Source organism: Temnothorax longispinosus, chromosome 12 (genome assembly GCF_030848805.1).
Source record: "Temnothorax longispinosus isolate EJ_2023e chromosome 12, Tlon_JGU_v1, whole genome shotgun sequence".
Classification (NCBI taxonomy): domain Eukaryota; kingdom Metazoa; phylum Arthropoda; class Insecta; order Hymenoptera; family Formicidae; genus Temnothorax; species Temnothorax longispinosus.
This window is the reverse complement of record NC_092369.1, coordinates 13,022,601-13,035,282: the sequence shown is the minus strand read 5'-3', so window position 1 is coordinate 13,035,282 and position 12,682 is coordinate 13,022,601. Positions and strand designations below refer to the sequence as shown.

The window sequence follows — 12,682 nt, the reverse complement described above, 5'->3', positions numbered from 1 at the left end:
TCGCCCTTGCCGCGACACGAAGGACCCTCCCTGCCCGTCCCGCGCTCTACCACCGTCGCCGCCGCCGCCGCCGCCGCGCGAACACGTCGGCGAGGGAGTCGCGGAGGATGCGCGAGCGTGAGTGCGAGTCGCGAGGCGTCGGTGTGTAGAAAAAGCCCTGTCTGCGGGGGGATCCGGACCGGACCGGACCGGACGACGGGTTCGATTTTTCGACCGAGTCACGACACTCTCTCACGACCGCCCCAGCCAACCATGAAGAAGCAGTTTTTCCGGGTGAAGCAGCTCGCCGATCAGAGGTTCTCCAGGTAGACGAGCACAGAACCGCCCAGCCCGCATGACTGTTGCTTCTAATTTTATCTATTGCTGTATTACGCCCGTGCTGTATCGCTTCAAGTATCATGCGCTTTTCCTTTTTTTACAATAGATTGAATAGATTATAAGGGTTGCTGTATGACTCATTCGATTTGACGTTAAAGCCTCGTCTAAGTAGATGAATCTTTTTTTTGGAGTATAATATGTCAGAATTGTCGACGGATTACGTTCTGGTAGAAAACACATACCCGTCGTGATCAGTCGTGAATCGTAATAAATGGAACCAAAATAGACCTTGAAATTACTTATATTGGATAGATTAGAAGTGATAAAATAAAGACTGCGAAAGATAAAAGATAAGATCTTCTTGGTATCAAATATACAATATCTCAGTGAAAGTTTATTTCTCGTGCGAACAGAGCTGGTAAGACGGAGGTGTTGACGGATGATCTGGTGGCTGCCGACAAGCATGTTGAACAGATCAGACTAGCTCTCACCGGTCTCAGCAAACGACTCGGAAATCCGCCGAACCAAACCATTACTCAAGATCCGGCTCTCAAGGAAAAACGTCTGGTAAATAGATATTAAAGGATTCAAGTTCTTATTAACTGTAAAATTTGGAATATACTCGTTACAGATTCTTTATATCCAGTGCTTTTGTTGTAAGATTCATGAAATGGTCGTTAAATATTAAATTTTTATTTCTTAGAAAAAATGCCCCGAGTACACACTCGGGCAAACCATGTTGGAGAACGCCGGCGAGGACGGTCTCATGAGTTTCACGCTGGTGGAGTGTGGGCGAGTGCAGATGTCGTTGGCTAACGAAGCCGTGGAACATGAGGCTAAAGTCGAACAATATGTGGCCGCCCCGCTGCAACATATTTTAGACACTGATGTACCAAATATATTGAAGTATAGGAGAAACTTGCAACGTCTTATTTTGGACATGGACAGCGCCAGAACGAGATACTTCCAAGCGATTAAACACAGTACTGGTAATGATCGTTACATTTCAAATCGTTGCCTCAAATTCTTTTTTAGTTGCGGTATTTACAGCACACATAATATGTGAAGAATACTGAAACTTTGAGCCTATCATTTTTGTTTTGATTATTTGATACATTGTTATTTCTTCAAGTCATTTTTCATTCACATTATATGAGTGTTTGATATAATCTGTGTTTACTATAGATTTGGAAAATTATTTGATATATTATTTCTTGAATTTATTTTTTATTTGCACTATATAAATTCAATATAATCTGTGTTTACTAGATTTGAAAAATTATAATCTAAAATAGTTGAACTTTATGCAGGTGCAGGCGCAACAAAGATAGAAAGCTTGAGGGAAGAATTAGAAGATGCCGAATTGAAAGTTGAGCAATGCCGAGATCAATTGGCCGCAGAGATGTTCCAGCTTATGTCGCGAGAGACTGAACTAGCTCAGACGATTATTCAGTATATAAAACTTCAACGAGCGTATCATGAAAGTGCATTGCATTGTCTTGAAGATCTTATACCCACAATGGAGAGCTATATTAGTAAGTTTATGCGCTTTTTACAATACAATTATAAAGATATTGGTAAAGATCGTGACAAATTGATACGATTCGTAAACGAAAGCGAAAGATGCTTATACTACGATCGCAATTACAGATGATAACGAAATGAAGCCAGTATACGGATATCCTCTTGAAGAGCACCTTAGGGTAACAAACAGAAAAATCGCACTGCCCATACAACTGTGTGTATCCGCGTTACTGCGTCTGGGTATGGAGGAGGAAGGCCTTTTTAGAATAGCTGGCGCCGCCTCGAAATCACGACGAATCAAGTTGAGCCTGGACGCCTGCTGTCTCAATTTAACGACAGCCCTTGAATACAAAGATCCGCATGTTATTGCTGGCGCGTTGAAATCATACTTACGGGAATTGCCGGAGCCTTTATTGACGTACAAGTAAGTATTACATCTAATCAAGATCAATAACTGTCACTATATGACGTCTGTGATTATTCAGATTGTATCCCGAATGGATGGCTGCTGCAAAAATCTCGCCTAGCGACATGAGATTACGAGCTCTCTGGGAAGTATTATATAAGTTACCACCGGCGAACCTAGAAAACCTGCGGTTTTTAATTAAGTTTCTAGCTGTGCTCACGAAGAATCAAGATGTAAATAAAATGACGCCGCAGAACATCGCTATCGTCATCGCGCCAAATCTGATTTGGAGTCCGCAAGAGGACGCAAATACAATAGTGTAAGCAATTTTTCGACATGCACGTATTTGTTTGAGTATTAAAGTTTAACGGACGATTAACACAGTGTTAGAAAAGCTGCTTACGTTCCCGTTGTTTGCAGGATGAACATGAGTACAGCGAACAACTCTAGTCTTATAGTAGACCAATTAATTACATATGCGGATTGGTTCTTCCCCGGCGAGATGGATTTTGATCGCGATCTGGAAATCGGGATCGTGAACGATACGGAACATCAGACCATCGGTATGCGCCGTTGCGTATCCAACAGTAGTCTCAGCGATCACGGCGAGAGCCCGACGCAGGGCAGCCCGAAGCCAGCGGCACGTCGGAAGAATAAACCGGCGCCGACACCGCCGGGCGGCAATACTCCGGATCGGCACGATAAACCGCCGCCGACACCGGACAAACCACCGAGAGCCTTGACATCTACTCTGAATCGATCAACGTATAAAAGCCAAAAGCACGAAGTGAATACCGAATTGATACGACACGACAGCTACGTGGAGAAATACGAGAAGCATCCGGAGACGGATGCAAAATCGCAGTCAGTCTCAGAATCGATTCCGACGGATGTTCATCCTGACGATGATCCCGAGCGGTTGCAAGAGACCGTCGTTCACCAAAGTGAAGTCTTCAATTACAATGAAGCGGACAAAAGTGTTCAAGAACCGCAGAAATGCGATGCGAAAGTAAATGTGCCGAGTGCAAAAGAGAAACCAAATGGGAACTCGTCCGACAATACGAGTGTTGCTAAAATAATTACAGAGATGGAGCATAACGAGACTATAGTGCAGAGACCAAAACCAGTGCCTACGGAGAAGCCATCCACATTGGAAAGGAGAAGACCGGTCGCAGCCCCGAGAAGTATAACGAATATTGTACATAACACAGGTTAGATATTGTTTCTAAGGTTACTCTGATTCATTAACCCTTTTTGCTTGGTTGTGACGTTTAAATATCTGTGTTCAATTTTAGCGGAAGAAGGAGTGGAGTTGCGTAAAAAGTCAGATAGCAATACGCATATAACACCGAATGACAGAAGCAGTAAACCGGCGATACCCGAGCGACCGCCCGGCTTAATTCGTCCGTCGAGTCTTATCAGGCAGCAGCCGCGTTCTACTAATGACAATACAGAGACCGATCCAGGGGTAAGTAAAGATGATTTAACGCAACCAATTCACTTCGTCTGTACAAATGTATGATAATTATTTATAACAAATGTAGTTACTACGGGTGGACAACAAATAAACACTGCCTGGATATTACATTTTGAGATTACGTAAGCTACATGTGAAGTAAAAAGCTGCGCACCGTCTGATTCGAAGCTTTCTCACACATGCCTATTCGCTTTCTATTCACATTCTTTATTATATATTCCGTTATATAATAATCTACAAGACTAAGTCCTTTTTTTTGCTTAAATCGTCTACAGCCTTTAACCCTGGAACGGGCTCACGTGTATTCCGTGGACAAACAGCAGGTCAGTATAATACAAGTGCGTGGGGGGAACAACGCCTTCCCGGGCGAGAGCACTGGCAACACGGCAACTTCGAACTTGCAGAGAAGCCCAAGCGTGGGTAGCAGGCCGTCGTCAATGTCGTTGTACGGCACCGAACGCCCGGAGAAGCCCGAGAGGCCGGACGCGCCGCACGAGCAAGCGAAGGCGCACACACGCACCAGATCGGAAGGTAATATTATAGACGTCCAAACGCAGACCAACACGGTGGTGACGGTTCTCAAGTCGCCGCAGCAGAAGCCAGCCTCGCCGAGGGTTCACCAGCGACCACCGAGGCCACAGCCGCCGCCACCGCCGCCACCCACTGCACGACCTAAATCGGATCAAGAGAGTACCAATCTCTAGCAAAGCACGGTACGAAGCAAGAGCCAAACGCGATCTTGAGAGAAGGACACTCGAGGATTCAGCGATTTATTACAGTTGAGAACGCAGTTTTACACGTGACGATATGTCACCGATGGAAAAGTGGATACGGATTGTAAAAAGTTGAATGGAAATCTTCGTTTGAATGAAAAAGCATCGTGATCGTATTTATACAAAGGAACAACCGAACGTCCGTTTGTTTCGGTTGTTTGAAAACGAGGCGATCGTATTCGTAAGTTTGATATAAGATTCGGACACAGAGTTACTCTATTTTTTTTTTCCGTGATCTCCCTATTTGTACGACTTCTTATTATATCTCGACGGATAATCCTTCGAAGAGCATTCTGACAATTGCCATTATACGAAAACGAGAGGAGGATCCAAGTGTGCATTTGGACGTTTTTAAAGGTGTTTTGCATTCGGCAGCTGTTAGCACGCTGCGTGTGTGTGTTGTTTCCAAACCGTTTTAGGTACATATCTAATTTCGTAATCAATCATAATATTTTTGCAGCCTATTATCAATTTTTATACTTATTGCGAATAAGGAGAAACGAATTCTAAGAGTAAGAACACTTCGCATTTTCACCGTAAGCATACAAGCGCACAAGACTCGGTGCGCTTAATATACACGTGAAAATATAATTACAGGATTGACTTCAACTCGCGAAACGTTAAATGACAGCTTTTGCGCTCACAGTACGAATAATTTTCAACCGATACGTCCATTGAGAGGAAAACGAATTAATGTACGAGATGACCGACATGATCAATATGTTGGAATTGATTCAACGGGTGATATTTATTAGTGAAGATTGTTTGTTAATCGTTATGGAACGCTGGAAGAGATGAACGTATCCTTTATATTCGACCGATTTGCGACCCTGAATTATTGTTAATACCTAAGATTCGAAAGAACTTTTAATATAGTTAAAGTATTCATTTTTACATGTTTAAATCACGGTATATTTCTATGCAATAAACTCGTGATCCCGAATCAGACTAACTAGATTATCAGACTAACAAGGAAACCCACGGAAGTGTCCCCTTCCAATTTTGATGAATTTTTAGTATGTTCTCTAGATGAAAATAAGAAACACGTATTATTTTTTATTTTATATTAAAATACTTTAAAACAATGACCAAAAAATTTTTAAAAATTTTTATATTTTTATAAAAATAAAAAAAAATTAAAATGAAAAAATTTTCATTTCGTCATTATTCTAAAGTGCTCTTCAAACCATTCAACTTTTGCTTAAAAATGTTTTTCTCTCTTTTGTAGTTTCGGAGATATTCGGCTCGAAAGAGAAAAGCTGATTTTTTTCAAAGAGGTTTCATCCCCTAAACACGCATCTGACACACACCAATTTAAGAGTGTAATAGGTGCGATGACAAACTTAGTGTTTTCAATCGTTTTCAATGAACGAATTTGTTCATATATTTACGTCGGCGCGGTCGAGCGCTCGCGAAAAAACGTGGCTAATTACTGTGTTGCCATCTTGGTAGGGGCGCGCGCGGCCACCACAATGTGTCCCTTATTTTCATCTAGAGAACAACATACTAAAAGCTCATAAAAATCGGACGGGGACATTTCCCGGGGTTTCCTTATAAGATGATCGCGCCGAAAGGTTGCGTATGCATATATGTCGTACACATATGTATCTACAAGAGATTTGTCAATCGTATGATTATTATTATATTCTCACATAATATTAATAGGATATCAAATTTATGATTTTACTTTCTTGAAAATTATATACGTAAATTTTTAATTTTTAGCTAGCAATTTAATCGAGCAGCGTTAATATTCTGGATTTCATTTTTATGGCGTTTTCCGCCGAACCTTGTTTTGTAACACGGGCAAAAGATCTCGAGTTTGTTGTATTTTGTTTCATTGAGAATGCTAGATTTGTCAAATTTAAGAAATTAGCATATGGTTAACATTCATTACTTATATGTATATAATATACATAGACTAATATATATCTTGATATTAAAAGATTAAAGATTTGAGAATAATTCAAAGTATATTTGTTAAAAGTTTTTTTGTTTAAAATTTCGTGCAATGAATCAATAAAGTTTTCATTTTACAATGAAATCAACACGATGAAATAGTTATCCGTTAAGAAAATAAAAATGCAGTATTATTGAATATTTAATTATGGATAAAAAGATAGATATAATACGTTAATGATGATTATATTTTATGAAATTGTAAGAAATAGAGTTTATCAGAGTAATGACGCGAAACAGACTTCCAAATTATATAATTGACAAAAGCTGACATCGTTTTTTTGTCATTTTTTTAGATTTCAGTTTATTGGTTGCTACAGATAACAAACCTTGCATTCTCTACAAATTTCCGCTTATTTTATAATCGGTATCGCTCGCAACATTAATTAGGCAGCGAGTGAATTATAAAAATCTAGTTAATGACAAATCACGCATTTACCTAAGGTGTGCTTAGGCTGTGAATGTAATGGACTATTAGAGGAGTTTATTTGTACATAAATAAAGATTTACTCTATTAGAATGGCGAGTGGATTAGTACAATATAAAATAAGGCACTCGATGATTTCCATGCGAGATTATCAGTACACTGGATTTATTAATATACGTAAAACAGAATTAACAATCGTAAACGCAGTGTGTTTGTGTACAGAATGGTATAGCATTATAAAAGAGCTGCGATCTGCTCGTTCGCGATTTCTTTAGGTGTCACACCGTCGTTATCCGCTACATTTGATTGAGCTCCGATCGAAAGCAAGTACTTGACCGCGTCCACGTGATCGCAACTTACTACGTAGTGAAGGGCCGTTTGCCCGTACTGATCCCGCGAATTTACATTCGCGCCGCTCTTAATCAGGTAATCCAGGATACCGAGATAGCCGCGATCCGCGGCCCAGTGTATGGGATGCATGCCTTCCTCGTCCGGTTTGTTCACGAGCGCGGGCTCGCCGGTTAAAAATTCTCGTACCTTCGCCTCGTTACCCTCTTTGATCCAATCTAAGAACGTCTTGTCTTCATCGTTCAACTCCGCGCTTCCGTACGACAGTTTGCTAAAGACGATCCATTTCGGAGAGTCGGCCTTCGCCTCGTCATCGTCCCACGTCGGATTTATCCTCGCGATCCCGTGGACGTAGTTTTCCATCGCGGTCTCGCGGCTCATGTCCCCGAGATTCTTCCATGCTTCCCACTTGTGCTTTGCCTGCACCTGATACCAATTGGGCCTCGGGATGTCGCACGGGCCCACGGTCGCTTGTTTGTACAGACCGTAAAATGCAAGCAGCTGGCCCGAATCTAATTCCGATACCAATGTCTGCAGATACTTGGCAGCTCTGTTGAAGGTCTCCTCCAGATCGGTCACGTCGCTATCCAAATCGCTTTCGGCCATCGTTCACGGACTTGCACGATATATCTTCAATTAAACGTACTACTCTTATCGGTTTTACTTTATTTCTTCCTGGAGACGACTAAATCTTTCCCCTCCAAAGAATGCTTACGCTCGAGCACGGAATTTACATCTTCCGTCTTCAAGAACGTTACGTATCCGTAGTGTTGATGGATACCGGTTTTCTTATCGAACCCTACAAAGGCATCTGTGACACAACCGAACTGGGAGAAGTACAGCCTGAGCTCGTGACGACTCACCGTCCAGGGAATGTTGGCGATATTAATTGCGTATCTCGCGAGACCATTTGCAATCATGGTAAGAGTCGGATTCGCTTATTCCGCTCGTTGTATATCCAACAAGTGTATCGTATGATCCTGCATCAATTCGTGCAGGTTTACGTCGGAATTCGTACCGAGACTGTCCAGGGCTATGTGCACGCACGACAGTCCCCACTTGTTCAGCAGATGCTCTATGGACCAATCGGCGCTACGTTCCTGGTAGGTGCAGAGGAACCTCGCGCAGGGATTCTTTTCCAGCAGAAACGCCACGACGACCACTATGTCCTCGAACACGGTGGGCTCGTAAAAGCAGTCGGAACCGATGATCAGATCCAGCTGTCCGAGCGAGAACAAGCTGGACAAGAAGTAGCCCCAGGTGATGCCGACAATTTGGACCTGATCCACCACTCCGTTCAACTCGCAACACCTCTTGATGTGCTGCAGAGTCCTCGGTTGGCTCGCCGAGTCGCTCAAAGTCACGACGGCGCCGCACTTGCTGGCGAGGATGCCGGGCAGCGAGGTGCCGGCTCCGATCTCCAGAACCCGCTTGCCAACCAAGTCCTCTCTGTTCTCCCAGAGATACCAGGCGAGCACTGGCGCGCAGGGCCAGGTGTAGAAACTGTAATTAGCCTGCAGCAGCTGCAATCAGTAATCGTTAGTTAGTGATCAGACTATTCGTCGGAAATTATTTCTTTATTTCTTAGGACTGAGATCGTTGAAACCATTCGCAAACTCAAGTTACGTAATCAATCATTAATGGAAAGAATTTAATCTCGCAATAACGTTAAAAATTATAGGGTTAAATTACAAACTCGAGTGCTAAATTACAAACAATAAACAACAGCGAACTGTTTAACTCGGTAACATTAATGGTTTAACAATCGCCAGCGGATGACCGCGCGTAACGTTACAATAGCGCTCATTACAAACTCGCGACGACGCAAAATTCTGCAAACCGACAGTCCCGGCGCGGAAAGAGAAACTATAAGTATAATCTTACGGCGAGAGAGAAAAATTTCACGCGCGCAGAGTCGAGGCCCGACGAAACTGCTCTTTCGCAGGAGGAGGGAGGAGGAGGCGCAGGAGCGACGACCTAACCAAGAGGCGACGTAACACCGGTAGCCCTACCGCGCGTGGCCGGAAATACGGCGGGCGCGCGAACTCGTTACCACCGTCGCGGCGTCGCCGCGCTCACCTCGGGAATGAGGATCTCCAGGCTCTCCTCGCGCTCGTCGTCCTGCGCGGCGCGGCCCTGCGTCTTCCGCGATCTGAAGACGAACCTTTTCACTTGCTCGGGCACCGCACGATCCCCATCGGACATTGGGGCGCGCGTGGGTCGTGGACTCGTGTCGTGCGATATACTCTCCTCTAGACCGGGCATCACTGACGCGCCCCTACGCACGCACTAATCGTCCCTCATCGTGCCCGCGTTGATTTACGCGCCGTTCGAGTTTCGAGTTTCGAGTCGCCGGTAAGGAGAGCGACGCATCGCGCGTCGCAAGGACGGGGATTTACGGACGCAGTTTTGTCGAGAGTAGTCAGTGGCGGAATCGTCGAGGGTTCCCGCTCGATATGGCCGCATTTCCTGCCCTTTGTCCTCTTTCTCTCTCTTCTTATATCATTAATAAATTATAAATGCGAACTTGAAGAAAATAACACGATTCTTTATTATCTGTATATTGTTTCCATTAAAATGCATCTGAATTTCAAGTATAATTAAAGTGGTATCTCTCACTTGCCACTATGCCTCAGTACGCTTATCCTACAATTCATCTTCCACATCTTCCACTTCGGTATCGCAATTTCCACGCTTCGGTACATACATTACTTATATAATTTATTTTTCACCTTTTCAGTACATATATTCATTTTTTCGTTTCCACGCTTTTGGTACATATATGATTTTTTCAATTCCACGCTTCAAGTACATATATTATTATAATTTCTTTGGTTATAACTACATTTTTTTTGTATGTGTGCGTTTAGAGTATATGAGAATCTTCCTAAAATCAAACACACCAAATACATCAAATTTATGCACCGGGAACTTTATAGCCGCGGCTATAAAGCGAAATTTGGAGAATTTTATTTGTAGCCTTCATATAGTAACCCGTTCGCGACACATTTGGCTCTCTCCTCGTCCAGCAATTCCTTAACGATGGTCAAGCTAAAATCAATAGCAGTCGCTGGTCCTCGGCTCGTTATGAGATTGCCTGTAAAAATATCAATCCCGGTGAAACTTGGACGTCAAATTGCCGATCGACTTATGTCCATTTCTAACAGTGCAGATTAACTTTAATCTCTTAATTCAACTTACTTTTTATCTTCTTCTAGTTCTTAGAACTAGAAAAAGATAAAAAGCAAGTCAATTCTAGTTCTAAGAATTAGAAAAAGATAGAAAATAAGTTAAACTGAGATTAAAATTAATCTAAATTGCTAGGAATCGACATCAGAGATTATCAATATCACTCGACAAGTATACGGTAAACCAATTGTTATATACCGTCAACCACCACTTTATCCTCGCAATATTCGTAGTCGTCGCACAGCTCTTTCTTCATAGACGGGTAAGAAGTGATGCGTTTTCCCTTGCCGATGTTGTGCGTTTTCAAGGCTGTAGGGGCCGCACAGATAGCCGCTATTAATTTGTTCTCCTTGTCCTGTTTTTGCAACAACCTCCCAACTTCCGCCGACTAACAAAATGAACTTTTTATAGTTACTCCGTACTTCGTAGCAAAATCAGAGACGCCGCTTGCCGCTGAACAAACTTACAGACGTGAACGCCTTAGATCCGTTAAGACCGCCGGGCAATATGACAATGTCGTAACTCTTATCCTGAGTAGCGTCGGTGAACAAGGCGTCTGTGCAGATCTTGACGTTACGGCTGCACTTCACGCAAGTGCCATCCCACACGCCAGCTATGGTGACTGAAATCTATCCAATCGTATTTCAATATACTTCCAATATGCTAATTCGCTTAATTAACAAACAATATCGCTTACTCCTTGATAACGGCTGTAAACTGACATATATTATTAATATAAAATAACAAATTGACATAATTTAATATCTGTCATACAATCAGAAGCTACATATGCTCCTATTATTGTGATATTTAAAAAATATAATTGAAAACATTCGCCAAATGATAAAACATGAAAATTTTTATAAAAAGAATTGATTGAACATTATACATATATATATATTATATGACTGTCGAGCAATATTCATACTGCCAGCCGAAAATCTATAGTGCACGTAACGCGTGCTATAGATTTCCAGATTCACTGACACAGTAAATATCGGGACATACATGACACATCTTATAGTTTAATTTCTGCCAAGGGGATACCACATGAGAGAGTGGGGATTATTGATCGCTCTGGAGCGTCATTCAAAAATAAGATCCTGACGATTGTCAGGCGGCGAGAGACGTGGGGGCCATGCCCCTTCGGAGCATTATGACGAAGAGAGAGAGAAAAAAAAAGCGAGGACCATATATACATATATGCCGTACAGTTTATTTTCCGTCGGGAGTGTCACGAGACTGGGGATTATCGATCGCACTAGGTGACGTACCCCGGCGCGCCGTAGGACGTCGACAATTATCACGGCCTCCATTTCCTCCGATCCATCGACGAGCAACACGATCGCGGTTTTCTCTTTATCCTTCTCTTTCTCTGCCATGGTTTCGGCGCGGAAGGCCTCTACCTTGTTCGATCCGGATGGGAAAAATCGGTAATCGAGCAAAAATCACGCTTCGGAGATCAGCTCGGCGTCGCGACCGTCCGACCGCGTCCAGCAACGTCACGTACACACACGCACACGCACACGCGTGCGCGACACGCTGTCCAACGCTGTCGGTGTGTTGAACCGACGGCGGAGGGTTGGGTTCGTCGCGCATGCGCATCGCAAACAACGAGATACGCAGTACCGGCGGAAAAACCGGTCCATTGGTCGCCCCAAGATCTATCGAGCAAACTTCAGGAAAGTCTCTAACTTTGCGTTATTCGTCAGCGCGATTAGAATCTATGGATATGATTGTTAAATGTTAATGTAACAATATCAAAAGGCTGTCCGAAGGCTTTGATGTGCCCCGTCTTTTTCCCGTCCGTCGAATTTAATCGAGAATTTTATCGCGCCAATAACGGCAATCGCGTCGCACGTCGCTGGATCCATTGGTTGGCGCCGCGCATGCGCGAGGAACTGCGTCAATACTTCTTGTTATTGTTCCAGAGAAGCTGTTGCTTCATATTCTGAGTATTCTAAACATAGATATTAGACGGTGCATTATTCATTCATTGGTATGCGACAAGCTGATGACAGCGTTGAAAAACAAAACCAGCCGACTCTTGCCTCCAACGAGAGAGCGCGAAATCTATATTTATCGAGGAGAAGAATTTGTTAATAATTTTGTTAATAATTAATTTCTCTTTTTAATACGTGGAAAAATAGATTGGATTAGAGATAACACGAATATTTAGTTAGAAATCTAGCTAGAAACAATTCTGTGGTTGATTATTAATGTCCATTTAATCTCGGTGTAACTTACTTTTTCATTTTTTT

The 12,682-nt window shown here is 42.8% G+C and overlaps 4 protein-coding genes across 8 annotated transcripts; 1 reads left to right on the top strand and 3 right to left on the bottom strand.

The window, feature by feature from the left end:
• Positions 1–27: 27 nt before the first annotated feature.
• On the top strand, positions 28–5,610 carry LOC139823130 (rho GTPase-activating protein 44). 5 transcript variants are annotated; one of them, XR_011734710.1, is made up of 11 exons: positions 28–305; positions 732–885; positions 1,022–1,307; positions 1,629–1,853; positions 1,969–2,266; positions 2,328–2,567; positions 2,669–3,459; positions 3,544–3,716; positions 3,793–3,847; positions 4,001–4,048; positions 4,130–4,199. XR_011734710.1 is itself a non-coding variant. In XM_071795464.1 (10 exons), the coding sequence occupies exons 1-10, from the start codon at positions 253–255 to the stop codon at positions 4,427–4,429; spliced, it is 2,568 nt and encodes an 855-aa protein (XP_071651565.1). In that variant the 5' UTR covers positions 28–252; the 3' UTR covers positions 4,430–5,610. The 5 variants fall into 5 exon arrangements, 4 of the variants coding, with proteins under 4 accessions (XP_071651565.1, XP_071651568.1, XP_071651564.1 ...); XM_071795464.1 differs by lacking the exon at positions 3,793–3,847 and having other exon boundaries at positions 4,130–5,610; XM_071795467.1 differs by having other exon boundaries at positions 4,001–4,141.
• A 1,422-nt stretch (positions 5,611–7,032) lies between these two features.
• LOC139823144 (acyl-CoA-binding domain-containing protein 6) lies at positions 7,033–7,981 on the bottom strand. Its single transcript, XM_071795498.1, has one exon. It carries the CDS (start codon positions 7,836–7,838, stop codon positions 7,119–7,121), a length of 720 nt encoding a protein of 239 aa, XP_071651599.1. The 5' UTR covers positions 7,839–7,981; the 3' UTR covers positions 7,033–7,118.
• Positions 7,982–8,032: 51 nt separating this feature from the next.
• LOC139823143 (histone-arginine methyltransferase METTL23) lies at positions 8,033–9,633 on the bottom strand. The gene is made up of 2 exons (XM_071795497.1): positions 9,312–9,633; positions 8,033–8,755 (listed from the first exon to the last, which is right to left on the bottom strand). Exons 1-2 carry the CDS (start codon positions 9,495–9,497, stop codon positions 8,171–8,173), a joined length of 771 nt encoding a protein of 256 aa, XP_071651598.1. The 5' UTR covers positions 9,498–9,633; the 3' UTR covers positions 8,033–8,170.
• Positions 9,634–9,759: 126 nt separating this feature from the next.
• On the bottom strand, positions 9,760–11,964 carry LOC139823145 (protein dj-1beta). Its single transcript, XM_071795499.1, has 4 exons — positions 11,696–11,964; positions 10,889–11,050; positions 10,620–10,809; positions 9,760–10,329 (listed from the first exon to the last, which is right to left on the bottom strand). Exons 1-4 carry the CDS (start codon positions 11,801–11,803, stop codon positions 10,202–10,204), a joined length of 588 nt encoding a protein of 195 aa, XP_071651600.1. The 5' UTR covers positions 11,804–11,964; the 3' UTR covers positions 9,760–10,201.
• Positions 11,965–12,682: the final 718 nt, after the last annotated feature.